The sequence below is a fragment of the Glycine soja genome, chromosome 20 (assembly GCF_004193775.1).
Source record: "Glycine soja cultivar W05 chromosome 20, ASM419377v2, whole genome shotgun sequence".
NCBI lineage: Eukaryota > Viridiplantae > Streptophyta > Magnoliopsida > Fabales > Fabaceae > Glycine > Glycine soja.
In genome coordinates, this window is record NC_041021.1 from 9,206,533 (window position 1) to 9,228,145 (window position 21,613).

At 33.7% G+C, this 21,613-nt stretch overlaps 2 protein-coding genes across 2 annotated transcripts; both read right to left on the reverse strand.

Moving 5' to 3' along the window:
* Positions 1-9,519: 9,519 nt before the first annotated feature.
* LOC114401853 lies at positions 9,520-12,014 on the reverse strand. Its single transcript, XM_028364434.1, has 3 exons — positions 11,723-12,014; positions 10,493-10,941; positions 9,520-10,383 (listed from the first exon to the last, which is right to left on the reverse strand). Exons 1-3 carry the CDS (start codon positions 12,012-12,014, stop codon positions 9,520-9,522), a joined length of 1,605 nt encoding a protein of 534 aa, XP_028220235.1.
* Positions 12,015-16,082: 4,068 nt separating this feature from the next.
* LOC114401207 (probable serine/threonine-protein kinase PBL2) lies at positions 16,083-20,315 on the reverse strand. Its single transcript, XM_028363671.1, has 6 exons — positions 20,093-20,315; positions 19,135-19,445; positions 18,906-19,041; positions 18,186-18,322; positions 17,970-18,093; positions 16,083-16,703 (listed from the first exon to the last, which is right to left on the reverse strand). The coding sequence occupies exons 1-6, from the start codon at positions 20,151-20,153 to the stop codon at positions 16,324-16,326; spliced, it is 1,149 nt and encodes a 382-aa protein (XP_028219472.1). The 5' UTR covers positions 20,154-20,315; the 3' UTR covers positions 16,083-16,323.
* Positions 20,316-21,613: the final 1,298 nt, after the last annotated feature.

A 21,613-nucleotide genomic window follows, 5' to 3' on the forward strand; every position in this document is an offset into this window, starting at 1 on the left:
CGCATTTGTGTACAAAAATCGTCAAGCAAAAAATATTAAATTATGTAAAAATTCTAAAATAAAATTGAGACTAACACATCTGTCTCCTGTGATTCCATTGTTTTTTAAGGTAAAAAAATATACACCTAATATTAAACAACATAACTCAAAGTCATAGACACTAACCCAATGTTAATCAATTCAAATTAAACCAAATTAGAAATAAATAGAAAATGAAAACAATGTTCATCATTAAAATAATCACCAACTTCACCAAAGATGTCATCAACATTTCTTCCTCAACTTGGTATTTATAAAATCAAACATCATATTTTAGATCTTGTTTCATATCTTAAAATCAAACATCACATTAGCAAATAAGTATAGTTATTACTTTACCAATCAACAATAGTATCTACTAATCTTGCAAATGTTGAGTAATGCTACTGACCAAAGATCCGTCTAAATTTTAAAAATTTTGAAAAATTAGATATGAAAAATGATATTAAAGTTTTTTAGAACAACTAAAAGTGAATATACCTTCATCATCATATTCAATCTCATGAGTAAAAGTTGATTCTTCAATTGCTCTAGAACCTACACCCATATACCCTTTCTTTTGGTTGCTTGCAGTCTACATATCTAATGTAATTGTTACCCTTCCGTCATTTGTATCCAACAGCTTCATAACAATTGATTTTTCAATGTCATAAACATTTAATATCTCTATATAGTGTTTGGTGAAGGACATTGAAATTGTTGTTGGAGTGTAACTAAAAACTTCTAAACCTAACATGATTCACTATTCAAAGTGGATATTCATGCATGATATAGCACATGCAAGATCCTTCCTCACATTTTCTTCATTATAACTTCTAGCAGTCAATTCTTGTCTACCTTGTGTAACCTTAGGAATAAGAAATGTTTGCCCCCTTCCCTTTGTCATGTAACCTTTTCTGAATGCTTTTCTCCATGTGGGCATGCAAATGCTTTGTTCCATTCTTTGATGCTCCCCCCAAGAAGCTTTTTGTAGTATTTACATTGGGCATTGTCTTGCCCATCAATAGTTTTAATCTTTTCAAAATGGTTTCACACAATACTTTTGAGCCTTCCTCCTCCAATTTTTGTTGATGATGCAACATGATCATCCGCCTCCATGTTAGGTGGTTGTTTCATAGGTTCATTATTAGGACCTTCAGCTATATCGGTAGAACTTTCTACTGGAGTTGACTGATGTGAAGACTATGCAATAGGATGGTATGAAGACTGTGTGAGTTGGTTGGTGTGAACTAGGTTTTCTAGTTTACATATTTTATGCCATGTGTTTCTAAAAAACAAAGTATGTTAATTCATGTTATGATATTAGAATAAAGAAATAAAATATATATGTATGATAATAGTGTGATACATAATCAATAAGTTGGTTGTATATTTATCTGTGCATTTGAACAGATCATGGACATTTCTTTCTCTCCAACTGGTTGTATATTTATGTTCAAATGTTGCTAGGGAAGTATAATAAAATAGAACAAACACATATTTATTGGTTTAGTTTGTTTTGTTCAAAAAAAAAAAATTGTATCTCGGATGCATCTTGGGATAACATCAATATTATCTATTCTTTGTCAATAGTTAACAGTCTTAATACTTCAAATTTCACCAACTTTTCATCTCACAGCACATTTTAATTAGTAGCTTCAATACTCAAATAAACTTAACTAATCAACTAATATTCTTTAAAATGTTTCTTAATCTTCCTTAAATGCTCGCTGACTTTTAGAACATCATCCAAATAATCCCTTGGTTTCAAGTTTTAAAGTTTGATCTTTTTCTTTTTGTATAGTTTTATATTGTAAAATGTTTACTTCACAACCTTGTTTATGTTATCTTGCTTTCTAAAATTAATAAAGAGTATTTTTCTTTATAAAAAAGGAGAAAATTTGATTCCCCATTTCCCAGACTCTACATTGATTTCCAATAAAAATAGTGTCATCCTTATTATTATTGTTGTCAATTAATAATGAAAGCAACAAAGTTAAGCAAAGAGGGTGTGAAGATTTTGTCCCCCCACCCCCCAAATAAAAATTCCTTACTAGTGACTCTTCATAAGAATCTATTACCCCCATTAAATCATTGTGCAACTTGATCTACAACTTGCAGTACTCTTTTACTTGTGACTATTGCTTGTCCCTGTTATCCCTGTTTGGAAAAAAATTCATATTTATATACTTCTTATTTTCCTTTTTTAGTAAAATGAAGAATCTGATATATTATATGAATGTAATTGGTTGAGATATGAGAAGAAAATAAAATAAAGTAAGAAAACTTGAAAGGAACATAATAGCTTTGAGAATGACCTTCGACTGAGAGAACATTGTCCCTGTTAAGACTTTTGGCAAACGTTCAAATTGTTGTTGTAGGTTTCACATTTATAAAAGAGTCTGTCTCTATAGGAACTTGAGTTACTTAATTCATTTGGATAAAGGTTATCAATTTAATAGTTATGTACAAATTTAGTCGAATGTCATTTGGTTTTGTTTTAACCAACTAAAGATAACTGAAAGTAAAAGAATAGTAAAAATAACGAATTTACAGAAATAACGAAAATATGAAATACGAAATTTAGTGTGTCGAAAATACGGAAATTATGAAAACAATTTAAATTAATTCAAGAAAACATAGGATTGAATTTCATTGTTCATACCCTTAAGGCAATAAATCTCCTTGAAATGACTGTTTTGCCCTTCCTTAAAGATTTGTTTCTGGATTCAACAAACAACCATAAAAAACTTACAAAATCATGGATGAATATTTCATATTTAAGCAACAATATTAGTAACTATAATATATATATATATATATATATATATATATATATATAAACATCTAGATTCAATGGTAGTTTGGAAGAAAACTATTACAATCAAAGGATAAGTGCTAACAATTTAATCCCAAAAACATCTCAAATTTGGCACTTATCAACTCCCTCCAACCTAGAATCTTGCTTGTCCTCAAGCAATGGTAAATAAAAATAGTATAAGTATGCTTATTAAATTATTGTAAAGAATCAATCTAGAAACTGATCAGAACAATATTTTTCAAAATGCAACAATGAGAAAGGAAAGCACAAAGATGGAATCACAAAACCAAAAATGAGATTAAGATATAATTTTGCATTTTTTTTCTACAGAGCATCAGAGGAAACACTAGATTCATTCAAACAGAGGAAAACCTCGTCAAAGTTGTATAATTCTCACATAGACAAGCGTTTCATCTCAATTCCAATCACTGATATGTCATAAATCAATTTTTGCAAGTCATTTCCCATCAAATCAAAGATAATGTGCATAATCATCATGGATCAATAGGTCTTTTTAAGGTTGAGTCTGGCCTTAAAGGAATCTTGGTTTTCCTAGATATTCAACACACTTTGAGAATTGGAGGGCAGATATAGAAATCTAGTTGGTAACTTAAATGAATGATCAGTTCCTATTCTTTTTCATTTAAACCAAGTTATCACTTCTTTTTATTCAAATATTTACAACAACTCTGATAAAATGTATATGGTTCAGACTTTTTATTTATTCATACAAAACTTGTTTTTCCTTTTCCTTTTCCTTTTTATTCTTCTTTTCTTTTCTTTTCTATTTTTCTTTTCTTTTCTGTTTTCCCTTAATACCCATATTAAGAACAGAGTATTTACATTACATTAGCCACCAAATGATAGAATCCCCAACAAAACACCGCTGCTCTCCTAACCTAAGGTAAGGCAGGAAATTTTTATCTTAGGTTAGTGTTCCAACAAAATATCAAGTGTTTGGCTCAAAGGGCTTGCAAATGATAAATAATATACATTGGGATAGTTGCTTGGCCAGCGGCTTAAGATGTAAAGAAAGAAAGAATGCCTAGATCATATTCATAAATCATATGTTATGACAATTAGAAATTCATGCAAAGTTGATTATAGAACATATCAATGAGGACACTCAATATAAAATCTGTGGTTGCACACAGTCACTAAAGCTTAAGGCATGTTTCCACATTCAAATCAAATCAGTGTTTCGAAATTTGTTCTTTTATCAAGTCTATGCAAAAATATCTGAGTTCATTTGGTTTTTGGGAAAGACCTTCATTGTTTTTCATTCTCAAATGCTTTCAAATGAAATTCATTTGTTGTGTTTTGATCCAAAAATAAGTTTCAAAAATACCGGTTGTTGATTCTTTCCAAAGCATGTTATATTCAAGAAAAACTATCTATTTAAATCCCAAAAATTTATAATCTATAACTATACTAAAAGAATATCAAAGTACGCGTAAATAAATCAAAATAACTCGCGTAAATAAAATAAGGTAATAAAGTGCAGAATTTTAATACGAAATGATAAATAAATAAAGACAAGTTCACGAGTTTTTGAAAATCATGGCTGAGGCGCTCAGTCTCCTCCTCCAATTAAATAATCAACTAAGTCTGCCATGTCTTCATCATCCTCAGCTCTTCCTCCATCTCCTTGGGCAGCTCCTTGAGCATTTGCAGGTCCTGCCTCCTCTTGAAAATTAGGTCTGTCTCCAGGCCATGCAATAGTGGCTCTAAACTACTTAGAAGTAGGCCAAGGGTAAGGGTTAGGATCCTGGCGATGCTAATGCAGTGTATAATGGTAGAAACTGTCATTCAACTGCATCTGGCCTCAATGATTTGTTGCCTACTGATTAGCCAAATGACGCATGTATGTGTGCATTTGGAGCTCCATCTTCTGCAAGTGGGCTGAGATGGACTCCAAGGATGGTGGCTAGTGCGGAGGTGGTGGTGGTGCATCTGCTGCTTGCTGATGTTGCTGATCGTGTCCTGGTTGTTGTACCTGTCTTGGCATGCAATATTTTTCAATAAATGTCTTGTTACTCCGTAGAACTGGTAGAGGCCTATGATTAAGGCTGTAAATCCCAGTGCCCAGTTGGACTTTTCTGGGTCCACTGGGTGCCTAGGAGGTCAATACCAACAAATTGATGGATAGAAACTGAAATGAGTTGTGCCACATAAACACTAATATGCGTCATAATGTTGTAGACCAGCTGACATTTAGGTAGTGAAAGATCAGAGTTGTGGTCACTTGGAAGGATGTTACTGAGAAGAAGAGTCATCTAGATTTGAGTCAGAGTTGTCATGTTCGTGCGCAAGATTTGAAACCGCTTCCTTGCTATGCTTCATACAAAATCATGTCCTAGGAAGCAAAGTAGCTGACCTATAGCCTCTTCATCCAAACCTGTAAATTGACTTCTTCTCTCAGTGTATTCGCATTGTTGTCCTTCCTCATAAGGAATCCATTGGCCCCGCACTTTGGAGCGCTTATCCATAATTCCTTCCTCAGTAGGCCTGGCATTTTCATAAAACTCCATGACAATTTCAGGATCATATTTAGTCATGGGTCGTGCCAGTTATGTCCAGTGCCTCCTAGCAATTTTTGTTTGAAATTACATATACTTACCCTTAGCTAATTGGACCCGTCTTTCTTTGAGAAAAGACCAATCTTTAATCACTTCAAAGTGGCACTAGTGTTCCTCACTTCGAAAGCGGCATCCATTAAATTCGATTTCTACAGGTGGAGCTGTACTAGATCCTTCTCCTGTAGCGGTCTTCCTAGCTCTCTTAGAAGGGAGTTTCTTTGGGGCCATTTGTGACAAAGACACAAATTGAACTAGAATTTTAGCAAAATTTTATTTTTCAAAGAATAGCTAGCCATTGGTCAATTTCTGTTAGCAACCAAGAAGTTAATTTGTGTACTAGTTCAATCCAAAACAACATTAAACACAAATTCAATTCACCCAAATGCTCCACTTTAATCAAGAAAATGGTGGTCATTTATACCCAACAAGTTTATTTGCCCACTAACAACTCATGTAATGACATAGGATAATTTTTTTCTCAATTCAATTCATAGCCCTATCTAAGTTATCAATTTGAGTTTATATCACACCTAAATTAATGACTAAACATGTTTAACATTCAAAATTTTTAAAAGAAAACATAGTCCAGCCATTGTGGCATTTTATCAAACACTTGGTATACACATGTTGAGGCATGTCTAAATGAAGGTTTGAGCATAATAAAAAAACGCAACAAGTAGAACAACAAGGGTGTGTCTATTATGATTCAAAACAACACAATTTTAAACAATTTAATCAGCCAATCATCCAACATTGAAATTTCATTTTTGTTGAAAAAGGAAAGCACAAATCATCAACACACAAAAAGAATTTACGAAATTTTAAACAGGAGATGATTCTTACTTGGGTGAAACAGAGTGAAATGCAAAAACATTTGAAGAAATGATGGCACTTTAGATGAATTGTTGGCTGTTGAAGAGTTAGGTTTCATGTTTTTAAAATGAAGAAGTTGTGAGCTTGTGAATTGGGGGGTGAAATCTGATTTCACCCCCTTCTTATTGTTTCTCACAGATGTTTACTCGCCTAGGCGAGTGGTTCCCTCGCCCAGGCGAGTTAAAGGGTCTGATTTTTTTTTAATAAGTGTTTTCTTTTATGAAAAAGTAATCCTAAAATAAATTTAGACATAATTTTAAACAAAAAATATTTAAATAACACAAATATGAAATTTAACAAAAAGAAAATTAAAAAGTAAGGTTTAGAAATACTAGGTTGCCTCCTAGGAGCGCTTCTTTAACGTCTTTCTAGCTGAACATCTTTGTTGTGGTTCAAGTCTCTTGTAGATGGACAACAATGATTATCCTCTCAAAATCTCCACCTAGGTAGTGTTTGATCCTACTACCATTCATAGTCCATGTCCTTTTGGTGGTTGGATCCTCTAGTATCACTGCTTCATGTGGCATAAATTCTTTGATGATGAATGGTCCAAACCACTTGGATTTCATCTTACCTGGAAACAATCTTAATCGAGAATTAAATAACAATACCTATTGACCAGGCGGAAAATTCCTTTTTGATAGCTTTTTGTCATGATAAATTTTTACTTTTTGCTTATAAAGCTTGGAATTCTCATAAGCTTGAACCCTCAGTTCCTCCAATTCATGGAGTTGGAGCTTCCTATGTTCACCAGTTGTATCTGAGTTGAAGTTATGAAATTTTAATGCCCAAAAAGCTTTATGTTCCAACTCGACAGGTAGGTGACAAGATTTTCCATAGACCAACTGGAAAGACATAAGTCCTGTGGGGGCTTTATAGGCTATTCTGTATGGCCACAAATCTTAATCTAGTTTCAGGGACCAATCCTTCCTTGATTGAGCAACTATTTTTTCTAGAATTTTCTTAACTTCCCTATTAGAAACTTCAGCTTTCCCATTGGTCTGAGGGTGGTAAGGTGAGGCTACCTTGTGTTTGACACTGTAGTGTTGGAGGACTTTTGTTAGTTGTGTATTACAAAAATGAGATCCTCCGTCACTTATTAGTACCCTGGTTGTGCCAAACCTTGAGAAGATATTATTTTTTAGGAAGTGAATAATAGTTTTTGCATCTGCATGTTGTACCGCTAGTGCTTCCACCCATTTTATTACATAGTCCACAACCAATAAAATATATTCATATGAGTAAGATGAAGGAAATGGACCTATGAAATCTATCCCCCAACAGTCAAAAGCTTTGACTTCTAGAATACTTTGTAGTGGCATTTCATTCCTTCTAGAGAGTCCACCTATTATTTGACATTTGTCACACCTTTGGACATAATTATGAGCATCTTTGCACAAGGTAGGCCAATAAAAACCTGATTGGAGAACCTTGACAACAGTCCTCTCTCCATTATAATAGCCTCCATAAAGTGAACTATGGCAATGCCACAGTATGTTTCTTACCTCCTTCTAAGTTACACACCTTCGCAAGAGATTTCCCGCTTCAACTTTAAACAGATAAGGATCATCCCACACAAAATGTTTAGCATCCCTAAAAAACTTCTTCTTTTAGTGCCAGGTTAGATCATCAAGGAGTGCACCAACTGCTTTAAAATTAGCCATCTCAGCAAACCGTGGCCTCATTGAAATGTTGAATATCTTTTCGTCAGGAAACTCTTCTTGAATCTTCGATTCTTGTGTGGTCACCTCATCAATGGTCAGTCTAGACAAATGATCAGCTACATAATTTTGACTTCCTTTTTTATCCTTGATCTCTAAGTCAAACTCCTACAACAATAGAATCCATCGGATAAGTCAGGGTTTAGAATCAGCTTTAACTAATAGATATCTTATAGCAACATGATCAGTAAAAACCATAATTTTAGATCCTATCAAATAAAATCTAAATTTTTCCAAAGCATATACTATTGCAAGCAATTCTTTCTCAGTTATGGCATAATTTATTTGAGCTTCATTTAAAACCTTGCTTGCATAGTGTATGACATGAAAAAATTTATTTTTTCTTTGACCCAGAACTACTTCAACTGCATAATCACTTGCATCACACATTATTTCAAAATCTAGTGCCCAATTTGGAGCAATGATTATGGGAGCAAAGGTTAGTTTCTGTTTCAAAGTATGAAAAACTTCATGACATGATTTATCAAAATGAAATAAAACTTCTTTATTTAGAAGATTGCTCAAAGGTTTGGCAATTTTTTAAAATCTTTGATAAAACGCCTATAGAATCTGGCTTGTCCCAGAAAACTTCTGATGCCTTTGGCATTTGTTGGTGGTGATAATTTTTCAATGACTTCCACTTTAGCTTTGTTGACCTTAATGCCATGCACTGAGATTTTATGACCTAGCACAATGCCTTCAGTCACCATGAAGTGACATTTCTCCCAGTTGACTACCAGGTTTATTTCAACACAGCACTTTAGTACAATGTTAAGATTAGACAGACATTTATCAAAAGAAGAGCCAAAAATAGAAAAGTCGTCCATAAATACTTTAATACTTTTTTCTATGAGATCAGAAAAAATAGAAAGCACGCACCGTTGGAATGTTGCAAAAGCGTTACACAGACCGAAGGACATCTTTCTGTAAGCAAAAACATCGAAGGGGCAGGTAAAGGTTGTCTTTTCTTGATGTTCAAGATCAACAATGATTTGATTATATCCTGAACATTTGTCAAGAAAGCAATAATATTGTTGCCCTGCTAGCTTCTCCAGCATCTAATCCATAAATGGTAATGGAAAATGATCTTTTCTGGTGGCTTTGTTGAGCTTCCTGTAACCAGTACACATTCTCCAACTCGTAATAGTATGAGTTTGGTATCAGCTCATTTTTTTTTCATTTTTATAACAGTCATTCCCCTCTTTTTAGGAACTACTTGTACTGGACTTACCCACTGGCTATCAAATATAGGATATATCATTCCTGCTTCTAATAGTTTGACTACCTCTTTTCTTACCACTTCTTTCATTGTTGGGTTGAGGCGTCTTTGTGGCTAAGCTACAGGTTTATAATCCTCTTCCATAGAAATTCTATGCATACAATAAGAAGGACTAATACATGTGAGGTATGATAAGGTCCAGCCAATTGCTCCTATGTTGTCTTGCAAAATTTCCACCAATCTTTCTCCTTCTTTTTCAGAGAGATTTGAATTGAGGATGACTGGTTTCTATGAATTATCTGCAAGAAAAACATATTTCAAGTGTGGAGGTAAGGCTTTCAATTCTTTTGATTCTTTCTTTGGCTTCTCTCCTTTTATTTCTTCAAAGAGAGATTGGTTGTAAGGACTTTCTCTGAAGGCATCTAGATGTTGGAGACATTCTAAATTTTTCTTTGCTTCAACTTCACTTATCTCCTTAAACGCTTCAGTCAATGTTTTTTCTAACCCATCTTTTCTTTGAGTATACTTTTTAGAGTAAAAAATTATCTCATCCAAGACATCCATTCGAAAACACTCCCCTTTATCTTTTGGGTGCTTCATGGCCTTGAAGACATTAAATTGGACTTCCTCACTTTGGACTCTAACAGTGAGTTTTTCATCATCTACATCAATCATTATTTTGACAGTCTTCATAAAAGGTCTGCCAAGAATTAATGGAAATTCATTGTCTTCATCCATGTCCATCACCACGAAGTCGGCTGGAAAGAGAAATTTGTTGACTTTTACTAACACATCTTCAATAATACCATAAGGATGCTTGATAGTTCTGTCAGCTAGTTGCAATGCCATCCTTGTGGGTCTAATTTCAACTTCTCTGATGCATTTGATCATGGATAAGAGCATGAGGTTGATTCTTGCACCTAAATCAATAAGTACCCTGCCCACCGATAATTTCCCAATAGTCACAAGAATTGTGAAACTACCGGGATCTCGTGATTTTTCCGAAATAGATTTTTGGATGATTGCACTGCATCCTGCTTCCAGCTCTATTGTTTCATCATCTGTGATTCTCCTTTTCTTTGTAATCAATTCTTTCATGAATTTGGCATATGTTGGCATTTGCTTTAATGCTTCTGAAAAGGGAATGTTAATCTATAGTTTTTTTAAAGATATCTAAAAAATGTGAGTACTGCTTTTCCTTATCCTTTTTTGATGGTGTGTTTGGATAAGGAAGATGTTCAATTGGCAGATGATCAAGTACAAATTTTCCTTTGTTAGATGCTGGCAATTCCTGCTTCTCTACTTCCTTCTCTTTAGCTAATAATTCATTTTTTTGCTTTTTTTCAACTACTTCTTTTTCATCACTTGTTTTCTCAACTCCTTCATTTGTCTTGTTCTCACTAAACTCATTTTTTTCCTTCAAACCAACCACTGTCCCCCTCCTAGTTGTAACTGCCTTACACTGTTCTCTTGGGTTGACCTCTATGGTTGCTGAGAAGGATCCACTTTCGTGCTCATACATTTGTTTCTCCAGTTGTCCCACCTGAACCTCTAGATTTTTAATAGAAGCATCAATGTTCTTTTGGTTTGAGATGGATACCTGCATAAATTGGTTTAAGGTATCTTCCATCTTGGACAATCTGTCTAGTTGAGCTTGTTGTTGTTGTGGAACCTTATTTGAAGAACCTCCATAAGAGTTGTTAGAAGGACCTGAAGAAGAAGTGTTATTTAGACCAGAGTATGCATTATTATGTGGTCTCCATCCATAAGGCTGATTTGAACCAGAGCCATCCCTATAGCCTTGGTAGCTTCCTTCAAAGTTTTGTTGAGGTATGGTTGGTTCTACAAATAATGGATCTCCTCTTCTTGTTGTCCATCACCGGATGCTAAACAACGGCCATTTTGATGGTTACCTCCAAAAAATCACATCTCAAAATTTGTTGAACTTGGTGAGTTTGTTGTGTTTTCGGTGGTCCACCTTGGTAATATTGCTGAGGAAGTTGGCCAATATGCTTTGTTAAGGCCTTAATTGTTGAGTCAAGAGTTTATTTTGTGCTAGAATTGCATTTTGAGTGTCCAGTTCCATTATACCTTTTCTTTGAGTCGGAGCTCCATCGTGAATGACTTTGATAATCATTGGCTGCTATGGAGTCAATGATTACTATGCCTTCCTCTGGACTCTTGGACAGCATAGTGCCTCCAGCTGAGGCATCAAGGATCATCTTGGTTTGAGGTTTCAAATCACTATAGAAGATATGCAGCTATGCAGCATCATTAAAGTTATGGTTTGGGCACGTTTGCAACAAAGCTTTGAATCTTTCCCATGTCTCATAGAAAGGTTCATTAGATCCTTGGGAGAAAGTCACGATGGCGGATTTTGCACTGATAAATCTTGAAGGAGGAAAGAACATTGCTATGAATTTCTCCTCCACCTCTTCCCAAGTGTTGACGCTTTTATTTGGATGTGATTGGAGCCATGTTTTTACCTTACCTGCTAATGAAAATGGAAACGCTCTGAGGTAGGCAGCTTTAGCATCTTTATCAGAAGCTCCCATAGTACTGCATAGTTCCATGAAGGTAGACAAATGTGTGTATGGATCCTTATGATCCATTCCACCAAAGGGATGTAAGCCAATTAGACTAAGTAGTGCTGGCTTTAATTCCATGACCTTATTGTTGAAAGAAGGAATGACTATGCTATTGTAATGTTTTGGTCCTTGTTGATAAGCATAGTCACCCAACGTCCTCCTTGGTGGTATATTTCCTTCTCCTCTTTTAGCCATGTTATTTTCTACAAGTGGCTTATCAGTTGAAAGATAATCAGAAGAAAAAGACAAACCCAGTGTTTTAGGAGTTGCTTGTTTCTTTTTCTTCCTATTCTCCTTTCAGTCTTGATAATTTCTAGATCAAACATCGTTGAATCCACTGGCGCTTTACCTCGCTAAAGGAAAAAAGAACATACTACAATAACCCGTAAGCACCAAGGTTAGTGAAAAATAAAAGTAAGAGAAAATTTATTCAAGTTTTTTAAAATGAAAGCAATAAGTACAAAGGAAAGAAAAAATAAGATAGGAAATTTATGCAAAAATCAAAAGAAATTTACAAAGGAAATTAGCATATCAAACTGAACGTTTAAATCCGAAAGAACTAAATGGATGACTCAGGTCCCCAGCAACGGTGCCAGAAACTTGTTAAGACTTTTGGCAAGCGTACCAATTGTCGTTGTAGGTTTCACATTTATAAAAGAGTTCATCTCCACAGGGACTTGAGTTACTTAATTCATTCAAATAAAGATTATCAGTTTAATAGTTATGTCTAAATTCAATCGAAAGTCAATTGGTTTTGTTTTAACTAACTAAAGATAACTGAAAGTAAAAGAATAGTGAAAATAATGAATTTATGGAAATAACGGAAATACGGAATACGAAATTTAGTGCGTCGAAAATATGGAAATTGCGAAAACAATTTAAATTAATTCAAGAAAACATAGGATTGGATTTCATCATTCATACCCTTAGTAGCCTAATAAGATTAACATGTATAAATCACTTTCTAACATTACTAATGCACACATAGTTATCCCAAATCGATTCATCGCACTTAGAACCTAAGAATATTTACTAAATATTGATCCCTCGCATATGCAGTAAATATCCCAACATTACAATTATATTCTCATGTTTTTGGAATCAAAATGTTATGCTCTATTCTTAGCAACGTAACATAAAGAGTAAAATCATTCAGTTCAAAATCTAAGATTACTTTCTAGTCTCACTTAGAATCCAATTTCATGACACTAGTGATCAAATAGAATCAAACATTACAAGTATAATGAAATTACCAATAATGAGTAGAAAAGATTAATACATATACAATATCAAAAGGGATAGATAAGGGTATAAAGATTATATCTAATCGTTAAGAAAAACTAACCGATCATTGTCCAGAGCACAAGCCTAACAAGAGAAATGATGAAAGAAGTGATCCACGATCACAACTCTCCAGCCTCAGCTCCACTTTTCCTCTTCTTCTACATTTTTCTATTGATTTTGTTGTTGCTGAATGAATTATTTCTCTTCCCCTACATGGCTATTTATAAGAAAATCCATCTAGTGCAGGGGAAACTCGCCCAGGCGAGTTTGTGACTTAAGCCTGAAGTAATCAGTTCGCCCAGGCGAGTGGCTCGCTTATAGGTGAAGTTTCCTCTTTAGCCCAGGCGAGCTAGATGCTAGCCTAGGCGAATTTAAGGCCAAAAATCTCCATGAAATGACCGTTTTGACCTTCCTTAAAGCTTTGTTTCTGGATTCATCAAAAAACCATGAAAAACCTATAGAATCATCGATGAATCTTTCATATTCAAGCAACAATATTAGTAACTATACAATATATATAAACATCTAGATTCAATGGTAGTTTGGAACAAAACTATTACAATCAAAGGATAAGTGCTAACAATTTAATCCCAAAAACAACTCAAATTTGGCACATATCAGTCGCACCGGTGACAGAAAGGAGGACTTCGTCGTGATGGTGACTGAGAACAGAAGGGAGGCTTCGACCTTTGACGCACCAGTGATGGAAGGGACAACGATTTTAGAGTGAGAGAGGTAGAGAGACGAGTGAGGAAGGCTTAGCCTCAGGAAGCACAATGCCGCAAATTTTAGAGTGAGGAAGGTTTAGGTTTTAAGAATTATGTTTCTAATATATATATGTAGGGTTTTTACTTTTTTTTATGTTATTTCTTAAGTGGCTGATCGGGTTTGGGGTCGAGGTAGAGGCAAATATCAGTAATCCCAAACCCGTACCCGTTCCTGCTTTTGTTTATCGAGTAAAACCCGAACCTGAACCCGTATCCAGTCAACTCGGGTATTCCCCATCAAAGTCGAGTTGGGTTCGGGTTGATACCCACAACTACGGGTTTTGTTCCCATGTCTATTGTCGTTAAAAGATCTTAAATGTCATTTTTTCAGTAGTGTTAAAGTAGCTATCCAAGTACAGTTTACGTCATAGACTAATATTGTACATCTAAACCCTAAGGTTATCCTAAGGGGAACCCTTAGAAGGATCCTCCTCGGGGTCGTGCTTAAGATCTTCTTCTAGATCTTCCTCGGGATCTTCTTTAGAGTCTTCCAGTATTAGGTCCTCTTTAGTATCCTCATCCTCTAATGTGTCACACAAACATAACAAACAGATGATGATGAAGATACGAAGGACATGATATGTTTGCATATTCAGCTTCAATCATCTCATAATCCCCAAAAGAACTCCTAGGTGATGAAGGAGGTGTGTCTATATCACAATGGTAACTAGGTGCCTCATCCTAATATAAATTCATGGAAAATTGAAGATAAATCGGGCGAGGAAACAATCTATACACTACCATCATGAAACCAACTCTAACCCATCCCACAAAAATGCCATGCTCCATATAAATGTTGTGGGACCAAGCACCATTGGCAGTGTCAATCCATATGCACATCCATGACGAATCCCTCTTTTCCATCTATCTCTAGAAAACAAAAGGTGTATGGAGTGATCCCTCCTCCTCCTCTAAACCAACACACAAATGACCTTACAATCATTTATGCTGAGACAAAGTCCTCTAGAAGTTAAATCTTTTAATGATGACAAACCACCATGAATCAAAACCAAAGTGACTAAACTTAGTTACTAATGGATGCTTGGAGTGTTCTTACATGACATATTCAAATTCATAGCACATGTGTGAAAGATTAGGCCTACAATGGAAGCTTTCTATGACATAGTTTCTACTATCATAAGCAAGACTACTAAAAGGAGAGTTATTCAGAAGCCAAAAAGACAATCATATTTTTTGCGTCAATGTACAAACATCAGAAGTTGTATATCAACAAAAGCATGACGTTGAGGATAACTTGAAAGGGTAGTTACCACTAACCACACATGGCTTAAGGATCATTAGAAATTATATAGCAAGTGAAACGTGATAACATACGTGTCTCGCACTCCAAAAGCACACACAAGTAGAAAATGTGTCAATGCTTGAACAACAAAAGATTAAGTTATTAAAATGAAATTTGTCAATGCTTGAACAAAAAAAGATTAAGTTATTAAAATGAAATTTGTTAGTTATGACAGTAAAGATGTAGGAATATAAGTATAAGATTATTTTCTTTTATTAATACAATTTAACATAGTTGATAGATAGTTTAGTTACTTAAACTTGTTAAGAGTTTAATTCCTTGGAAAATTTCTTTGATCTGTGTGTGGGTAATTTTTTATTTTAAAAGTAATATATTAAATATGTGCAAGTTTGAGTCTGGTTTGATATTTAAAGTATTCCTTCTGCACTCGTGTCAATACTCGGACCCAAACTCATTAATATAGTGGGTGGGTTATACTCCTTCCATCGTGGATTTTTTTTTTAAATCCCGTTAAGTTTAGGTCCAATTTCCTGCTTAATGTAAACAATACTTCAATAGTGTAAGATATACACCATTTAAGAAAAGTATGCAAGATTCTCTAAAAAAAAGAAAAGTATACAAGATATAGACCGTTTAAGAAAAAAAATATTCAATAATAAATTAAATGATGAAATAATTTGAATTAAGAGTTTTAAAATAACTACAATGGATACAAAAACCTCGTTATGTTGTGATTTTGAGTTGCTAGTTGTCACTCTTCCATACACAATAATTAGTATTCCTAAAGATTGATATACAATTAGTCCAAACTTTGAAGCGTAAAGCTAGCTAAAGCAGATATATCTTAAGAAGATAAATACCCACTTAAACATATCCATTATTAACTTTTAATATTATTTTTTTTCAAAATTTGTATATGTAACAATAGCCATCCTAAAAGCTAAAAAAAATCATACAATGTAATAAGGGTCTATAGCTGCTATCACAATGTAATAATACTGTACATTCAGTAACCTGCAAAGATGGCAATTCTTCATAGGCAAAGAAATGAAAGAACAAATCATTTGTTGGTATAACATATATAGTATTCTTTTGTTCTTATCTTTATGGATGGATATAGAAGTATTCACCCAAAAAGTGAATGAGAACAAGCCAAGTAAGTAGCTCATATATACTTTGCATTTCCATTTTACTTTTGTGAAGGGCCACCAGATTGTTTGGTTGCATGACTCTCATGTTTTGGTGTCCTTGTAAATGAATTTGAGGAATTAAGTGCTTCCAATGCTGCTAGAACTTCCACCATAGGTGGTCTAAATTTTGGGTCTATGTTGAGGCACTGCAATGCAAGTGCAGCTGCAGCTTGTGCTCCTTTCTTGGAGTATTGACCCCCCAACTTTGTATCCATTATTCTCAAAACTCTTCTGTTATCACTCAAGAATGGCTTTGCCCAATCCACCAGGGTTTCCTCTGAAAATCCAGGTCTATCGTCTTCCACCGCGCGCCTTCCAGTTAGTAACTCTAACAAGACTACACCATAGCTGTATACATCACTCCTTGGGGTCAAATGACCTGTTGTTCATTTGAAATCCAACTTAGAGATAAGCAAATAGATGATAATTTTTTTTTATTAATATATTATATATATATATATATGCACATGACATAATTGCAAATGGAAATCTATAAGTAATAGAACTACTATTGCCTGTTCTGATTGAGCAGTTTGTGTGATTGTTGTAAACCTCCTGGTACTGTGTTCAATTCCTACAGATAAAAAAAACTATTGCCTATTCTAGTTGAGCAGTGTGTGAGTGTTGTAAACCTCTTGGTACTGTGTTCAATTCCTATGGATAAAAAAAACTATTGCCTGCTCTGGTGGATTACAAAAGTCGAAACTAAACTTGTGATTGAACTGATAAGAGGTTCAATTAGAGTTACTAAAAGGATACCAGAACAATTTTGCTAGAGTTATTCTATAAAACCTTTCATGTGTCTTTCACCTAACAGGTTAAGCTTTTGATGTAGTTGTTTCATGGCATAATATCAAAGTCTCTATGACTAAGTGGTCAACAATTCAATACTTGCTGTCGCCATTCTTTTAATAGAAGATTTAATTTCTGCACAAGGTGGGTGGGGCTGTGCATTTGTTGGAATGTAAGTGTGAGGAATAAGTCTCACATTAGACAGAGATGAACACATTTTGAGCAACATATAAATACAAAGGACTCATACCTAATGTTTTAAGGCATTGGGTTAGATATAATGTCAAATTCATTTATGTGGTTGACTCATGCCTATTAATGGAGATCTCTCGGATGTTTTACCCCCTTGCATTTCTAACACATCCTACACACATTTTAAGCCCAAGGACATGAAGGGCCATGTTAGATATGTAACAATATTCATGTGTGAAACCGAACAGTTTAAGCTTTCAGCATAGTTGGTTCATGAATATTTTGGAATTGTATAGCAAATATGCTCTTCCAGTTCCTATATATTTCAGTTAAACTGCATAACCAGCAATTCTGAAAATGATTTCTGTGGCAGTTTTAAGCTACCAGCATACCTAGGTGATAATGTTAACAAGAAGCATGGAACAACCTAGTTTATTACTAGTATTATTTTTTCTTCCTGGAACAGAACAACTAGAAGTAAAAGGAGAATAAATAAATGACATCCAAGTGAATTATGGAATTTTTTTTATGAATTAGTATCTAGAAGAAAAACATAAGTCAAAACAATAGAAAGATATATTGGAAACAATTTTAACTAAAAAACAACTAGTTGGGGCTAAATTTAGATCTCAACACTTTGATCAAGACAAAGGAACTATACCTGTAGCAACATACTCTGGTGCAGCATACCCTTGAGTTCCTAAAACTCTAGTTGAAACGTGAGTATTATCTCCAGTGGGACCGTCTCTTGCCAAGCCGAAATCTGAAAGCTTTGCATTGAAGTCCTGCATATACATTAGGCTACTCTTTCAGAATGGAAATTCACACATGAACTAGTTGTTACAAAATGACAAACCAAACTTTTAATGTCACATACCGAATCAAGTAGGATGTTGGAAGCCTTTAAATCACGAAAGATAACATTTTGATCCAGGGAATGTAAGAGTGTTAATCCTCTTGCTACACCAATTGCAATGTTGACCCTTGTAACCCAAGCCATAGGTTGAACACCTTCTGCAGAAACAGAAAAAAAAAAAAACTTTAGGTATGAATATGATGAATAAATAGCAATCATGGTTCTGTTCAAATTAGTATTCTAAAATAGCTTAATGTCACTTTTGGTTAATTATGTTTCATAGTTGTTTCACTCTGGTACATTAAGTTTAAAATGGTTCACTCTGGTCCTTTAAGTTTTTAAAATGCCTCATTTTGGTACTTTAAATTTTTAAAATGCAGCATTGTAAAAATTTGAAGGACCAGAATGACACTTTTTAAACTTAATGTACCAGTGAGAAACAACTGCGAAACATAATGGATCGAAAGTGACATTAAGCCTTCTAAAATATTTAAAACAAAATCAATGTTGGGAATAAAAATCACATAACCAAATAAATAATCACAATATTCATCCTTTGAAAAGCATAAAGAACATTTGCAGTTATCCCTGAAATGTGTACACACAATCATGTAATTAATTAAAAAAGTCTTTATTATACTCTTTCCCTCCGTACAAAAACTACTCAAATATCAGAAACTGATAGAGAAGGGAAGAAGCAAATCTGAGAGAACAAATATGCTTAGAGTGAAATGTACTTACTCCTGAATAAATGATTCTCCAAACTTCCTTTTTGCATGAACTCATAAACCAGAAGCCTGTTTTTACCTTCCAAGCAATAGCCAATAAGTTTCACCAAATTTTCATGCTGAAGCTGTCCAAGATAATTCACTTCTTGCTGCCAGCAAAAAGATAGTAAAATCAGTCATCAGTAGCAAGAAAGCAAGACCAAAAATTGAAAGCTTTGGCTCATGATTCTTGTTACACATACAAGCCATTCCTTGTGGCCTTGGAAGCTTTCTGGCTTTAGGTTTTTAATGGCCACTACAATTCCAGTGCCTGGTTTGGTGGGACCATATGTGTTCTCATCGATCCATCCTTTGAAGACGCGCCCGAATCCTCCCTCTCCAATTAAATTTTCTTGCCGGAAGTTCTTAGTGGCCTCTTTAAGATCATTCAAGCTGAAGGATTTTAGGTTACTGGAGAAGGATTTGGGAACATTTAATTCTGAAGTTATTGGAGCAGATAGTTGTTCAGAAGAATTTGAATACTGCTTTGGCCTACTTGCATGCTTCTTACCTCCTGAAATTAGAAGAAAAGCAAGTTCAATGCCACTATTGAGATTAACTTTCTAAAATCCTGTAACATAACTGTGCTAGGAAACTTGGTAATTTTAAAATCAGCAAAGAAATCTTGGGCAAATATGATTAGAAGTTCTGGGGCAATGCTAGTGCTTATAATTTGCAAGCTTTAACAATATCACAGAAATGTTTGACACAAATGGCTCCACTAATTTGTCTTAAGTTTGACTTCCCTTGACTTCATCTAAACATTTAATAAACAGATATCCATTGATGATGCCTTACTCTTGACAAGAAAGCAAATGGAAGTGAGTTTAATTATTTCCAGGTAAAAAGTATCTCCAAAAATGCAAAATTGTTCAACGTTCTTTGCAACCTGAATGCAAATTAGCCTCAGAATCTTCATCTTTCAGACAAAGGATTAAACAACACATACATGGGCAACAGTTATAACCTTCAGAAACTAAAGAGAAAAAGTGAAAACACTCATCATATAACATAGCCAGCAAAAAGTCTAACTTAAACCAGGTTGCATGATTAGTGCACAATTGAAGGGAAACACACATAGTGGCATGAAAAATAAAAAATAAAAAGAAAAATAAAAGAAAGGACCCCCCATAAAGATGATTAAAATGAAGAGAAACTAACCAGAAAAATTGGAGGAAGAGACATGAGCAACTGGTTTTCCTTTTGCACAAGCGTTTCCCATGATGAAAACACTATGTTGTTGGACCAAAACCAGCAAAACTCATAAAGAAAAAACACTAAAAGATGCAAAAGGGTGCGAAGGAAAAGTCTCAAAATTGGAAGTGTTTATCTTATTTAGCTAAGAAGAAAATGTCCACGGCAATGCCACAGTTAGCAGAAGAGACAGAGTCGTCAATTACTCAATTTTATGTTCAACCAAAAAATAATTAAAAATAGAATAGTGCCTTTGATGAGCTGACCAAGTTGCACCCACAACATTTGATACAGATGATAATAATTTAAGTCTTTTAATTAAGTAATTTAAAATTTAAATCTTGATTGGTTTTTTATTATTGAATAAATGATGTTAACACAAAAATATATTTAATACACTCAAAGTCCCCAAAAATTAATCATCACTTTCATCAAAACTACTTTATACCATCAAAAAAATAAAACAAATGCAAGCGTAGCACTCATTCAACATTTCCGGGGTCAGATTTTGACTACGTATGGACATGGCAATGCATATCAAAGTTTGTGAAGAGAAAAAATTGAAAGATGGAAATACACTCTCTTGGATAAAGACTGCTTTATTAATTATGATTAACTATGGTTTACAAACAAAATTAACTTCACATATTATATTACATTTTTTTAATATAAGATTTGTAGTATAAATTAATGCAAGTAGACAATTTAAAATGTTACCGGAAAAAATTATCATAAATTTTTATCATTTATGTATTGATAGTATATTAAATTTGATATTATCATTTAATTACATAACATTGTTTAAATTATTTAAAATAATTATTTTAAAAATTAATAAATTTATTATATATAAATTATAATTAAATGATTCTATAAAAAAATTATTATATTAAATGTATAATCATTTTTCTTTAAATTTAAAAATCATATAAGATTTTAAAATAAACAGACACTGTATTTGGCCATGAATAGTGTAAAGCAACAAATCCATAATAACATTAACACGAGTAGCACAAATAAAAAATAAACTATGGCGGCTAGTCGCAGGCGGCGGCGGCGGCGTGCTTATATTTAATGTAAATAATTACAATTTAAATATATATATATATATATATATATATATATATATATATATATATATTTATATCCACGTCATACAATAAAAATCTATATTTAAAATGAGTAGTTAAAAATAATCCGACTATAAAAGTAATCTTTCAAACGTAATAATTACGTCGACTAGGATTGGCTAAATATATATATTAGAAACTATGAATATAAATTTTATCAATTAAAAATTAATATATTCAACATTATATCTTAGGATTAATTTATACTATATACTCTTGTATTCTTTATCAATTGAAAATCAATATATTCAACATTATATCTTACGATTAATTATACTTTATAGTAATACTCTTGTATTCTAATAGAATTAATTATTTATCTGGTCTCATTATTACTTATTTTATTCAATTCTCGACT

Bases quoted from the DNA above. Each gene is read 5' to 3' on its own strand.
- LOC114401207 (XM_028363671.1), bottom strand. From the start codon at position 20,153: ATGGGAAACGCTTGTGCAAAAGGAAAACCAGTTGCTCATGTCTCTTCC. The intron at 19,042-19,134 runs GTATGTGTAACA...TTTTGCTGGCAG, and splicing joins AAGGCCACAAGGAATGGCTT to CAAGAAGTGAATTATCTTGG. The intron at 16,704-17,969 runs GTATAGTTCCTT...AATGAACAACAG, and splicing joins ACCAGAGTATGTTGCTACAG to GTCATTTGACCCCAAGGAGT.
- LOC114401853 (XM_028364434.1), bottom strand. From the start codon at position 12,014: ATGGCTAAAAGAGGAGAAGGAAATATACCACCAAGGAGGACGTTGGGT. The intron at 10,942-11,722 runs GTAAGGTAAAAA...CTTCTTCTTCAG, and splicing joins GTTTCCATTTTCATTAGCAG to GTCCTTCTAACAACTCTTAT. The intron at 10,384-10,492 runs GTACTTGATCAT...AAAAAACTATAG, and splicing joins CATCTAACAAAGGAAAATTT to ATTAACATTCCCTTTTCAGA.